Source organism: Narcine bancroftii, chromosome 5 (assembly GCF_036971445.1).
Source record: "Narcine bancroftii isolate sNarBan1 chromosome 5, sNarBan1.hap1, whole genome shotgun sequence".
In the NCBI taxonomy this organism is placed as follows: domain Eukaryota; kingdom Metazoa; phylum Chordata; class Chondrichthyes; order Torpediniformes; family Narcinidae; genus Narcine; species Narcine bancroftii.
This window is the reverse complement of record NC_091473.1, coordinates 102,978,246-102,992,705: the sequence shown is the minus strand read 5'-3', so window position 1 is coordinate 102,992,705 and position 14,460 is coordinate 102,978,246. Positions and strand designations below refer to the sequence as shown.

Sequence of the window (14,460 nt, the reverse complement as noted above, 5' to 3'; positions counted from 1 at the left end):
TGAAATACTGGCTGAGCTAATTAAATGACTATGTCCTGGACTTCTTTGCCTGACGTATCTAACACTAAAGTTTTGAATTAAAAATTAGAAAGCTAAATTTTCTTGAGATCTCCCCATTGTTATATTGGAAATTCTTCTCTTGCATTAGATTCATTGGTTTGTTTTTAATTATTTGTGTATTTTGTGTTCATTTCTGTTTAAAAAAAAAAACAATAGATTTTAATGCTTCATTGTCAGACTTTTAAAAAATTTGCCCTCTGCTTTTTCCTTGGGAAAGTTTGTTGTTCAATTCCTCTTGCTGTCAAACATTTTCTAGGCTATTGCAGAGCCATGGGCTCTTTAGTGTGCAGCTAGAGATCTTGCTGTTGCTTGAGCCATGATGCTGGTGTCAGAGATGCCTTGACTCACCAAGGTTAGCCCTTCATCCATGGGGACCAGATCAACGAGATAGAAACATAGAAATATAGAAACATAGAAGATAGGAGCAGGAGTAGGTCATTCGACCCTTCAAGCCTGCTCCGCCATTCAACGAGATCATGGCTGATCTTAAAGTTCAGTACCCCGTCCCCGCCTTCTCTCCGTAACCTTTAATACCCTTATACTGAAGAAATATATCTAATTCCCTCTTAAATATATTTAATGAACCTGCCTCTACTGCCCTCTGTGGCAATGAATTCCACAGATTCACCACCCTCTGGGTAAAGAAATTCCTCCTCATCTCAGTCCTAAATGGTTTGCCTATTATCCTCAAACCATGGCCCCGGGTTCTGGATTTTCCCATCATTGGAAACATCCCATCTGCATCCACTCTGTCCAGTCCTGCCAGAATTTTATAGGTCTCTATGAGATCCCCTCTCAATCTTCTAAACTCCAGCGAGTACAATCCCAATTTGCGCAATCTTTCCTCATAAGTCATTCCTGCCATTCCAGGTATCAGCCTGGTGAATCGCCTCTGCACTCCCTCCATTGCAAGAACATCCTTCCTTAGATAAGGTGACCAAAACTGCACACAATACTCCAGGTGGGGTCTCACCAAGGCCCTGTACAGCTGCAGTAAGGTATCCTTGTTCCTATACTCAAACCCTCTTGATATGAAGGCCAACATACCATTTGCCTTTTTAACCGCCTGCTGTACCTGCATGCTCTCCTTCAGAGACTGATGTACAAGTACCCCTAGGTCTCTCTGCACTTCCCCATCTCTTAATCTATTGCCATTCAAATAGTAATCTGCCCTCCAGTTTGTATTACCAAAGTGGATAACCTCACATTTATCCACATTGTAGTGCATTTGCCATGTATCTGCCCAGTCCCTCAATTTATCCAAATCACACTGGAGCTTCCTGACCCCCTCTTCCGTGCACACAACCCCTCCTAGCTTAGTGTCATCTGCCAATTTGGAGATATTACATCCAATCCCCTCATCCAGATGATCAATGTAAATTGTGAACAGCTAGGGTCCCAGTACAGATCCCTGTGGTACCCCACTGGTCACCGCCTGCCACTCAGAAAACGAGCCGTTTATCCCAACTCTCTGTCTTCTACCTGTCAGCCAGTTCTCAATCCACATCAATACTTTGCCCACAATCCCATGAGCCTTGATTTTGGAAGCCAGTCGTTTATGCAGGACCTTATCGAAGGCCTTTTGGAAGTCCAGGTACACCACATCCACTGGCTCTCCGCCATCTATTTTACCTGTCACCATCTCAAAAATGTGGCCCTTTTCAAGTTCCCTTCCAATTTACATACTTCCCTCACTGGGAAAAATATTATTTTATGATTTATTTCAATTTTATTCAATTTTTGGGGGATTAACTTTTTTTTTCTGTTACAGGGTTTTTACATCCAAGCAAAGTTTTCTTCTTGTTCTGTATTCGCGTACACACAGGCAGCCAGAATTCTATGAATGCCATCCATGTGGTGAGCATCAAAAATTGGATTTTCAACTGCTTACCAGTACTGAAGTATTAAACCTTTGTACAGTAAGTACATGATTTTGTTCAAGGGAAGTATTATAATCTTCCACTTTTGAACATTTTTTAATAGAAACTAAGAGAATAATCATTTTATCTGACTAATATTCTTATAGCATTTTAATCTGTCACTCACCTGATAAGTAACTGACATTATTGCATTAACTTAGTTTTGCTCTTTTCCCTGTTATAATTTCAGTTCTCCATACCATGGTCAGAGAAATTGAGAATTCTTGATCCTTGTTTGCTTCATGGATTTGTTTCTTTGTTTTTCAAAAAAATTTACTTATAATGGGTTGTGCGTGAGCACAGCGGAAGAACTGAGACAGCAGGCTGTGAGCTCGTTTAACACAACTGATTTACTTTGAAGTTTGCAGCAGCCTTTAAGGCCATCTGAGCCCACCTCTCGTGTCCAGGAACTTGTGTCACGCTGACATAAGCATGTACGTGCACTTCTGGTCTGTACCAGAAGAGAAGGGCCCACGACACCATCTTTGCTGTGGCTGCCCTGCTGACCACGCGTGACAAACCGGGCCGGTTCGCCGCTGCAATTATGTGCGCTGCCACACAATCACCCCTCCCAACCCAGAACCAGCGCTTGTGGTCTCACAGTAAGTGTGGGTGAGATCTGCTGCTTCGGTGGCCGACCTCTACATACTGGCGACAGAACCTTTACCGGCTCTGACCAGTCCAGGTGGGCTGGTTTGAGGCAGTCCAGTGTGAAAAGTTCCTCTCTGCCCCTGATGTTGAGAGTGAAAGTGGGTGCATTTCTCAGGAGCACCTCGATGGTGTCCCGTGTATGCCCCTGTGAGCAAACACATAGTCGTAGGAGGTTAAGTCTGGGGTAATTGGAGGGTGGGTGACAGTGTCATGATGGCGGGGGTGGTTTGAGTGATCCCAGTTTGTCTCAGTCTTTCCAGTACAATGGCAGTGTCAGAGACTTGGCCTGGCGATGAAGGGAGGAATTGGCCCGGGACTGCAATGGCTTTGCCATAGACTAACTCTGCTGAGGAGATTTTGAGGTCGTCCTTAGGTGCTGTGCATATACTGAGGAAGATCCATGGCAGTTCATCCACTCATTTTGGCCTCTCGAGCTGTGCCATCAATGCTGACTTAAGGTGGTGATGAAAACACTCAATAAATCCATTGGACTGAGGGTGGTAGGCAGTGGTGTAGTGTGGCTGGGTGCCCAGGAGTTTGGAGAGTTCGTACCAAAGGGTGGAGATGAATTGGGCCCCCCCTGTTGGTAGTTATGTGCACTGGGACTCTAAAACAGTAGACCTAGGCAGAGAAGAAAACTCTGATGCAAATATCTGTGGTGATGTGGATGGGGGTGGCCTCTGGTTATCAGGTGAATCTGTCCACTATCGCGACCAGGTAGCGCAACTCTCGGGAGACTGGCAAGGGGCCCACTATGTCGAGGTAGGTATGCTAGAACCTGCGAATTGGTATGTCAAACTGTTGGAGACTTTCGCAGTTTGGCATGCATGTAGGTTTTTGTCCATTCACTTACCTGCTTGTGCAGCCTGTGCCAGACGAGCCAGGAGGATAGCATCCGCACCGTCATTCAGATGGAGGGATGGGAAAGGCTGTGTAGGGTGTCAAGAAACGTTCACCGCCATTGGGCAGGGATGAGTAGTCAGGGTTGGCCAGTGGAGACGTGGCAGAGTAAAGTCACACCATTGGTGCTTAGTGGGATGTTTTGGAGCTGCAGACCCATGATCGCCATCCTGAAACTGTCGGTCTCGGAATCGTCCTATGCCTTGTGACAGGGCATGAACAGCTCTGGAGAGTGTGTCAGTGACAACATTCTTTTTTCCCGAGAGGTGGCGGATGGAGCAAATGACTTAAGATGAGTGCCGCTGCTGGCAGGTGGACCATGGGTCAGAAGATTTGGAGAATGCAAACGTTAACGGCTTACAGTCTGTTTAGACTGTGAAAGGTCGACCCTCCTAGAAGTAGCGAAAATAGCAGATGGCGAAGTAAAGGGCTAGCTGCTCTCTGTCAAATGCACTGTACTTCAGTTCAGGCGCTTGCAGGTGATGGCTTAAAAAGGTGAGAGGCCTCCAGGTGTTGTTCATGAACTATTCCAGAACACCGCCACCACTGTGTTGGACATGTCAACCGTGAGGAGTGTGGGAACGTCCATGTGTGGGTGGACAAGCATTATTATGGCAGCTCAGGCCTCCGTGGATTTTTTGGAAAGCGACCTGCGTCTCGCCGATACACTGGAGTTCTTTCTTGGAGTCCGACGTTAACGCGAAGAGTGGGCGCTTGATAATAGCAGCTGCGAGGATGAACATATTGTAGAAATTCACCATGTCACAAATTCTTGCAGCCCCTTCAGAGTCGCTGGTCTGGGAAACTGTCATATAGCCTTCACCTTGTCGGGTAAAGGAGTGGCGCTGCCTTTGGTAATTCTGTGGCCGAAGAAGTTGATGTCCTTGAAGCCAATCTGGCACTTTTCCGGGTTGATGGTGAGGCCAAACTCAGCAAGTTGGTTGAAAACCTGGTGCAGGTGTGCTCCTCGAGAGTCTTGCTCATTACAGGATATCGTCTAGGTAGATGAAAAGGAAAGCAAGTCACTGCTGAGTGCATCCATGAGGTGCTGGAAGGTCTGGGCTTCATTTTTCAGGCCATATGGCATGTGAAGAAACTCAAAAAGGCTGAAAGGGGTGACGATAGCTGTCTTTTGGATATTATTAGAGTGAACATTCGGTGGTATCCCTGAATCAGGTCAACCTTTGAGAAGAGGCGTGCACTGTAGAGGTTTGGTGTGAAATCTTGGATGTGGGGGATCGGGTAGCGGTCTGGCATCGTTGCATCGTTGAGGCACCTATAGTCTCTGCAGGGTCTCCAGCTGTCATTGGACTTGGGCACCAAGTGGAGGGGAAAAGCCCATGGACTGTCAGAACTCCATTCAATACAGAGTTCTTCCATGCACAAACTCTTCCTTGGCGAGGTTGAGTTTGTCAGGGGCCAAATATCGGGCTTAAGAATGCACTGGCGGGCCTGTGGTTGCTATGTGATGCTGGATGCCATGTTTCAGCATGACGACTGTGAACTGGGTGCTCAGGATGGAGGGATAGCTGGCAAGGAGGGGGCTGTATTGGCCGCGTGCGGTCTCCACAGAGGCGAGCTGGGTGGCTGGCTCGTTAGTCATGCCAAGTGGTACTATCTGGAAGGTCTCTGAATGGACCAATCATTTGCCCTGGAGGTCTACCAGTAGTCAGTGTGCACACAGGAAATCTGAGCCAAGAAGAGGCTTGTCCACGAGTACCAGAGTGAATGACCAATTGAAAATAGTCTCTCCGAAACACCCGGGGATGCACCTCTTGCCAAAAGTTTTAATGGCAGTGTTGGCTGTGGGCAGGGTGGGGCTGTGAGGTCTCATGCATGACTCGAGTGACATAGGGAGAATGATGCTTATCTCTGCACTCCTGTCCACGAGGAATCTGCGGCCTCAGATCCTGTCCCAGATGTGGAGTAGGCTGTTTGTTCGGCCAGCCACCATGGCCATTAACAGCAGCTGGCCCTGTCATTTCCCTGAAATGAGTATGGCTGGCAGCACCTGCGTGTTCCTGCACCTCATTTTGGCTCAGACCTTTCAGTGCGGGTTGGGGGGGTGTTCCTGCTCATGTGTTGGACTGGTCTTGAATGTTAGCTTGGGCGGTGGCAGTTGACTGTCTGCCGGCTCATATTTGGAGCAGTGGAGGACATCTGCCCGTGTCGCAACTTTGCATGGGTTGTTGAAATCTGCATCAGCTAGTAGCAGCCGAATGTCTTCAGGCATTTATTCGAGGAATGTCTGCTCAAACTTGAGGCAGGGCTTGAGTCCCTCTGCCAAGGTGAGCATCTTACCCATGAGGGTGGACAACGTCCTGTCCCCTAGGTCATCCAAGTGAAGGAGCCTGGCAGCCCTTTTGCGCCGTGATAGCCCATAAGTGCTAATGAAGAGGTTCTTTAGAGCCATGTATTTACCTTCCTTTGGTGGCACCTCGATGAGGTTATTGACTCATGAAACGGCTTCCTGGTCTAGTGAGCTGATGACATATAAATATTTTGTCAAATCCGAGGTAATCTTGGTCTGGAACTGGGCCTCTACTTGGCCGAACCAAGTGCAGGGCCTGTTCGTTCAGAAAGTGGACAGCTTTAACGCAATGGCGCCTACGGCTGAGGGGTCCATTATGCCAAACATGGAGACTCGTTGGGGTCACCAGTGTAGTGGGTTGTGCGCAAATACAACGGAAAAACTGAGACAGTAGGCTGTGAGCTTGTTCAGCACAACTGAATTACTTTGAAGTTCACGCTGCAGCCTTTAAGGGCATCCGGAGTTCGCCCCTTGTGTCCTGGAACTTGCATCACGCTGATGTAAGTTCACGCACACCTCCGGCCTGCACCGAAAGAGAAGGACCTGCGGAGCCATTTTTGCCACGGTTGCCCCGCTGACCGCGTGTGATAGGCGGGGCCGGTTCACCACTGCAATTATGTGTGCTGCCATATACTCCGACTTTTTTCCCATGCATGTGGGCCATTGCTAAGTCCAACATTATCAATTCTTAATTACCCTGAAAAGATGGTGATGATGAGTTATCCTGAATCACTTCAGTCCTTCTAGGAAAATTGTTTGCCCAGAGACTTTTTGGATTTAAACCCAGTGACAATAAAAGAATGGCAATATATTTGGGCTGGTGCATGACTTGATCCTGTAATGGTGTTCTTGTTAATAATTATGATCATAGGTTTGAGAGCTGCTGTCACAGTAGTGAAGCATTTTGTAAATAGTAACCTATGTGTGTTGATGGTGGAGAGGATGAATATTTAGGGTGGTGGATGAGCTGCTAATCAAGTAAGCTAATGTCCTTTGGATGGTCCAGTATTGTGGGAACTGCAATCTTCCAGGCAAGTAAGGAATATTTGGTGCTTTTGAAATGTGCTTGAAGGTTCAAGGCTTTGGGGGTGGGGGTTGTTATCAGAATATCCAGCCTCTGACCTCATCTGATAGTCATAGTATTTATATGGTTGATCTAGTTGAGTTTCTGTTCAATGGTGGTGGTCGAAAATTGGTGATAATTACCAATGAATGTTGAGGGATGGTTACTGAAGATGGTTATTACTGATATTTATGTGATTTGTGTTACTTGCCACTAAGCACTCTGAGATTAATGATCCTTTGCATCTTGCAGCACGGACTGCTTCACTCAGAAATTGCAAATGGAATTGAACATTGGCAATCATCAGCGATTCCTAGGGCTACAGTGATTAACTTCCAATATCCATAACCATCTTCTCATTTATGAGATTTGACTTCTATCTTTGAACAGTTTTCTCCGGGGATGTTTGTTGCCTTTAGTTTTACCTTGATGACACACCTGGGCCTAAGAACTCTATTCCTAAGGCAAATCATGCCTTAAGCATCAAGGCAGCGTTTAACCATGTTTGAAATCTGAAGCTTAATGAACCTGTAAAAATTTAAATTGGGCACCTCTGATCAGCGTCTTGATAGGTGCTGCTTGACAGCACTTGGATGAAACTGGTTGAGGAGAGACTGGACAGTAATTGGCAAGATTGAATTTGTTCACATTTTTAGAAGGTAATTTCTACTCTGTTGAGTCATTGTCAATGTTACTTCACAGAAACAATTTGGGTAAAGATATAGCTCGATGGTTTTCAAACTGTCCCCCCAAACTCGCATTCCATCTAAAGCAATCCCAATGCCATAAGTGTTCTGCGATTAGTATGGGATTGCTTAAGGTGGTGCGTGAGTGGAAATAAAGTGTTTGAAAACCACTGTTTTAATCGTACCTAATTGACTCGTTATGTGCATGGTTTCATAACTCCAAAGGAAATGGGCCAATGACAATTTTTCACAAATAAAATATTTCAGTAACAATTGGGTCTAGAGCAGTGGTTCTCAACCTTCTCTTCCACTCATATACCACCTTAAACAATCCCTTAATAATCATAGAACTTATGGCATAGTGATTGTTTAAGGTGAAATGTGAGACTGGGGGGGTGCGGAACAGTTTGTAAACCACTGATGTAGCTGGATCAAAAACAGTTCTTCAATACTGCTGCCAGGATATTGTCTGGTCATTTAGCACTTGCTGTACATGGTAGCTCAAGACTTGTCTTTTGGTACTGTCGTGTAGGACCTGCCTTTGTTGAGAACGTCTTTTAAGCTGCTGTCTTCTTCCATTAGCTGTTCAGTTGTCCACCATTATTCAAGATTAAATGTGGCAGACCCCAAAAGTTTGATTTTAATTTGTTGGCTTTGGGATCACTTGTCTTTTTTGCCTGCTGTATTTACCATGTAGAACGTTATAGCTTTGTCAGGGCAACAGGGGCTGGCCATTGTGGGCTGTGACAGTCTCACAGGGCTGCTTTGGCCTTCAGGGCTACCCTCTGCAGCTCAAAACATGGCAGAGCAATGGCTGTCTGGGAAACAGAGCGGTTCAAGCTGCCTGGGGATTATGGGTAGGGAAGACGGCCATTGCTCTGCCACGATTTTATGATGGGTGGCGCTACAGCACCAGTTGCCCCACCTCTGTTGGATTCAGGGGGCGCTACAAGGCGCCGCTCAATAGGAATGCAACACAGGAGCAACCTTTTAGGGCTGCTATATGAAAGATAAGATTTAAGTTTTCTCTCCGCGCTTGTAGCTGGCCTCCAGGCGGAGGCCTGGCATAAAATGGCTGATTGACTCAAGGTTTACCATCCCCTGGTGTTTTTCCCTATTCAAATCTTCTACATTGTTAAAGTTGCTGATTTTTTTAATTGTTTCTCTGTTAGCCTCTAATAACTTCTCTCTATCCAAATGTGAAGATGTCACTTGTGTACTGACCTCCCTTGTGCCCACAGCCTGCTCTTTTAAAAGACTTAAAAATGTATCACTTAATTGAAATTGTAATCACTCTTCTAAGCTCTTTTGATTTGTAATGAAAATAGTTTGCTTTTTTTTTTAAAAAAAGTAATAAGTATGAAAGTAATTGTGAATAATGAATGCAATTATGAATAATTGTAAATTCTAATCAGGTAATGACTCAGAGATTTCCAATGCTACTTGATCACTTTACACTTCATTATTTTCCTGAGTTAAAATGAACTGAGCAAATGAATGTGTTTTTCCAGAGCTCAGAGTCTTCAGGTAAACGGACGATTGAATTTGAACTCAGTGATGGAAATAAAAGTTCAGAGAGTGATTCCTTTAAGGAGATGGTTACCTCGTAAGTATTGCTCAGCACAATATAATGTACTCTGTTAAAAAATGCAATATGGAAGATTTGTTCCTGTGAATATAAAGTGTTTGAACTGGGCTTTTAGAACATTACAGCACACTACAGGCCCTTCAGCCCACAATTTTATACCAACCTATATATGCCTACCAAAAAAAGAAACCCTCCCTACCTCATAATCCTCTATTTTTCTTTCGTCCATGTGCCTGTCTCTGAGTCTCTTCAGTGTCCTTATTGTTCCAGCCTCCACTACCATCCATGGCAATGCATTACAGGCACCCACAACTCTGTGTCTTTTTAAAAAAAAAAACCTTACCCCTGATATCTTCCCTATACTTTCCTCCCTGCACTTTGGATAGATGTCCTCTGGAGTTTGCTACTCCTCCCCTGTGAAAAAGGTTATGGCTGTCTATCTATGCTTCTCATATAAAGAGAAAAGTTCTTGTTTTGCTAACTTTGCCTTGAAAGATATATTTTCCAATCCAGGCATCAAATTGTTATATCACCTCTGCACCCTCTCCATAGCTCCCACATCCTTCCTGCAATGAGGTGTCTAAAACTGAACAAAATGTGGTCTCATCAGGGATGTATAGAGCTGCAACATTAACATATGACTCCTGAACTCAATCCCCTAACTAATGAAGCCCAACCCTTCGTAACTATCCTATAAATTTGCATGGCATTCTTGAGAGACCCCAAGGTCTTGCTGTTCTTCCACACTGTCAAGTATCCTACTATTAACCCTGTACTCTGCTTTCAAGTTTGACCTTCTAAATGCATCACCTCATGCTTATCCAAATTGAACTTCATTTGCCACTTGTCCGCCCAACTTTACATCCTGTCTATGTTCTGTTGACAATCTTCAACTCTATCCACAATACCTCCAATCTTGGTATCATCTGCAAATCTACTGATCCATCCCTTCTACTTCTTCGTCTAAGTCATTTATAAATATCACAGAGAGCAAGGGTCTCAGAACAGATCCCTGCATTACTCCCTTCTTATTTCTGACTTCCATCCACCCTGATTCTGTAGGCATTTCTTCCGCAGTATCCTTCCTTTCTGCAGCTGTGGTATTATCCCTAACCAGTTATGCTACTCATTCACCCCCTCCCCCCCATTTTATACACCCATGCTATCCCTTTTGTAATATCTAAACACTAGTTAGCCAATCCTGTAATTCCATGTACTGTTACATGATCTTAAGTTCATCTCCTTTATTCCTAATTCTCCTTGTATTAAAATAGGCACATTTCAAACCCTCCAAATTACTACATTTTTGCTACCTCCCCTTTCCACAACACAGTGCATTATCCTTTCCATATTCTACTCTAATCTCTGCCCACACATTCTGATTTCCATACCCCTGCCAAACTAGTTTAAACTCTTCATGGCAGCTTTAGCAAACTTGCTCGCCAGGATATTGGTCCCTCTCCAGTTCAGGTGCAGCTTGACATTTTCGTAATGCTCCAAGATCCCAATGATTCACTGATTGGAACTGCTGCCCCCTACACCAACTCTTTTGCCACACTTTCATCTGTGCCACACTGGCACGTGGCACAGATATCAATCCCGAGATTAATATCCTTTCAGCTTCCTTCCTAATTCCCTATATTCCCTCTTCAGAACCTCATCCATACTCCTATCTATCTCATTGGTACCATCGTGGATCACATCATCTGCCTGCTCACCCTCCCCAATGAGAATCCTGTGGATTCTATCTAAGACATACCTGATCCTGGCAGGCAGGCAGGCAATGTACCATCCGGCAGTCTCAATCTTGTTCATAGAACCTCCTATCTATTTACCTAACTATCAAATCTACAGTCACTATAGCTCTCCTCTGCTCCCCCACACCTTCCCTTAGCTGAAGGTCTATGCCACAGACCTGACCACTATATCCTTGGTAGATCACTTCCCACCTCTCTCCCACCCCCTCAACAATATCCAAAACGGTATACTTTTTGTTGAGGGGAACAGCCACAGGGTGCTCTGCACTGACTACCTATTCCCCTTCTCACAGTCACCCAGTTTTCTGCCTCTTGGGTGTGGTTTTTCTGTGTCACTTGCTATCCATCTAGTTAGATAGGGCCCAGACAGAATATTAGGTGTTGCTCCTCCAAATTATGGGTGGCCTTGGTTTAGCAGTGCATGAGGCCATGGACAGACATGTTGTCATGGAAGTGGGGCATGGAATTGAAATGATTGACTACTGGGTGAATCTCATCATTGATGCAGATAAGGCAAAGGTGCTCAGCGAAGTGATTTCCCAGTCATCGTCCAATCTCTAATGTAGAGAAGGCCATAACTAGACCACTGGATGCAATAGGTGACCCTTTCAAATTCACAATTGAAGTGTTTCTTCATTTAGAATTGTTTGGGGCCTCAAATGGTGGTGAGGAAGGAGGTGCGGATGCAAGTGTTGTACTTTCTGTGTTCACAGGGTAGGCACCAAGGGGGCAATTAGTGGGAAAGGTTGAGTAGAGAAGGGAGTCATGGAAAGAGGGGTCCGTGTGGAAGGAGTAGAGGGGAAGATGTGTCTTGTGGTGGGATCATTTTGTAACTGACGGAAATTGTGGATACGTTGGATGTGGTATACGCCTGCCTGGATTTCGCTCTCATACCTTGATGAAGGCCTCAGGCTATATAAAGAATACTGTGTGACTTGGTGAGTTTCTCCAGAAATTTTGTGTAAATACAATCACAACATCTGCAGACTTTCTTGTTTAACTCCCTGTATAGTGATTTTTTTTTTTGTAGTGATTTGGAAACCTACTAAATATTCATTCTAGGTTATTGAAAAGCATTTTTCAGATAAGATGTCCATTTTTGTTTTTTGCATTGTATAAAATGAAAATAAAAATTGGAATATTGATATTTTTAAATGTCTATTAAATTTAATAAAAAATACGTGCACACGTATTGATCTAATAGATGGGCTGAAATACAGGTGCCTAACCTTTTATCTGGGATTCAAAAAATTGGCACTTTTTTCGGTAGATTACATCTGCTCATCAAAGATGAGTTTGGCAACAAACATGACCTGATGCGACCCTCGCTCAACTGCTGTGTATCCTGTCGTGTTCCGCTAATTTATAAGCGCCTCTGAATCGCCGTAAACTGACACCTGTCCAGCATTAGCTGTTGTCATTAACCATAGTCCCCCTCACAGCTGAAACCACTGTACCAGCACAAGGGAACAGAGAAGGGGGCCTTTCCTCTGGTGCTAGTACAGCTGTAGAGGGTGGAGGGGGGAAGAAAGAGACGGGAGCGCGACTTGGGCGGGGAGGAGAGCAACAGCAGTGCAACTTGGGCGGCGGGGGGGGATAGAGACGGTATCATGACTCAGGTCTCAGGTGGGTGAGGAAGGGAGGAGAAACAAGTGTAATGCGGGCAAGGAAGGGGGAAGGATGGCAGTGTGACTTGAGGGGGCAAAGGTGGGGAGAGAGATGGCAACGCAAGTTGAGGCAGGACTCAGGCAGGCTTAAAGAGACTGAAATCCAAATGATTCTGAACAATGGCAGATGTCCAGACTTGACTATCCCGGATAAAAGGTGAGGCACCTGTATACATAGGAAGCGAAATATGATGTTTGGAAACCAGACCACACTACTCAGGAGCCTTCCAACACCCTAATTCTTTAAATTATGGTAATACTCCATCACTCGTCTTGTAGAAATTCACTTTTACATCTGTAACATTATATCTGATTTTTTTTTTCTAAACGTAGGAAAGACATAACCTGTAACCATTGAGTATGATTAGGTGAAGTGTGCTGCCTTTCCATTTCATCAAAATTTGCCATCCAGCTTTCAATGAGGTAAAACGCTAAACTTCGCTTCTGAGATGAAGTGAACAGTATTTCCTCTTCTTGAGAAAAATAAACCAAGAGAGCAATTAGGGGACAGGGTTCAAATTTGACCTTAAAAATGACTAAAGTTTGAAAATCATTTTTCCAAACTTTCTTAACTAGGGCAAGTCCAAAAGTGTATCAATGAAGCCTCAGAAATTTTACATTGATCACATAATGGATCAATAATAGCAAGATAGTTTAACTTTTGAATCATGTAATCTATGAACCACTTTGAATTGCAACAAACCGTGTCGTGCACAGAAAGAGAATTAATTAATCAAATTGAGAACAATATCCCAGTCATTTTTGTTTTGGAATCAATAGTTTTTCTTTTGCCAGTCCTATTATAATTTTTTCTTTAACCTTCTTTCTCTGATGCAGGTTTTAGGGAGTGGTGTAGATGGTGTACAAAAATTTTAAAGATCTTTTTATTTGAGATAATTTTATTCAATGTAATTTTGCTTCTTTCGCACAACTGAGGGCAGCATTTAAATTACCCAATAGTCATTTTTTTCACACTGCATCTACAAGTTGGACATTTGTTTAGTCCAAGTTCTCTGAATTTTTTTTTCCACAGATCTCTGGAACAAATATTCTTAATTTACTTTTTGACTTTCAATTTTTTCATCGAGGCTCATTATCAAATATTTATAGTAATTTGATGGATTTGAGAATAATTTCACTAGTTAAGATCAAGAGTGATTGGCAGCATGACTTGGATTTGTCACTTACAGATGAGGAATATTGAATATACAGGTAGAAATTGAAACATTTTGATCAAATTTGAGGGAGGAGATTTGGAATGTGATAATATCTGTAAACCATATAACCATATACAGCACAGAACAGGCCAGTTTGGCCCTACTAGTCCATGCCGGAAACAAATCCCCACCCTCCTAGTACCCTCTGACCAGCACCTGGTCCATACCCCTCCAATCCTCTCCCCTCCATGTAATTATCCAGTTTTTCCTTAAATAACGTTCCTGCTTCAACCACCTCCGCCGGAAGCTTATTCCACATCCCAACCACCCTTTGCTTGTAGAAATTTACCCTCATGTTCCCCTTATAATTTTTCCCTTTCAATCTCAAACTATGGCCTCTGGTTTGAATATCCCCCACTCTTAATTGAAAAAGCCTTGCCACGTTGACTTTCTCTGTCCCTTTAAAAATCTTGAACACCTCCATCAAATCCCCCTTCAATCTTCTACGCTCCAGAGAAAAAACCCCCAGGCTGCTCTGTAACTCAAACCCTAACATCCTGTCAACATTCTCGTGAACCTTCTCTGCACTCTCTCTATTTTGTTTATATCTTTCCTATAATTTGGTGACCAAAACTGTACACAGTACTCCAAATTTGGCCTCACCAATGTCTTGTACAATTTCATCATAACCTCCCTACTCT

The 14,460-nt window shown here is 44.0% G+C and overlaps 1 protein-coding gene across 5 annotated transcripts in view; it reads left to right on the top strand.

Annotated features, from left to right (window-relative positions):
• Positions 1 to 14,460, top strand: part of stil (STIL centriolar assembly protein) — a 94,055-nt gene that overhangs the window by 36,981 nt on the left and 42,614 nt on the right. For all 5 annotated transcript variants that reach the window (XR_011357820.1, XM_069938562.1, XM_069938561.1 and 2 more), the window contains exons 9-10: positions 1,832 to 1,979; positions 9,102 to 9,196. Coding sequence is in view for 4 of the 5 variants with exons in the window: in XM_069938562.1 (XP_069794663.1) it covers positions 1,832 to 1,979; positions 9,102 to 9,196 (243 nt within the window). In the remaining variant the exon portion in view is untranslated. The remainder of the gene's footprint in view (positions 1 to 1,831; positions 1,980 to 9,101; positions 9,197 to 14,460) is intronic.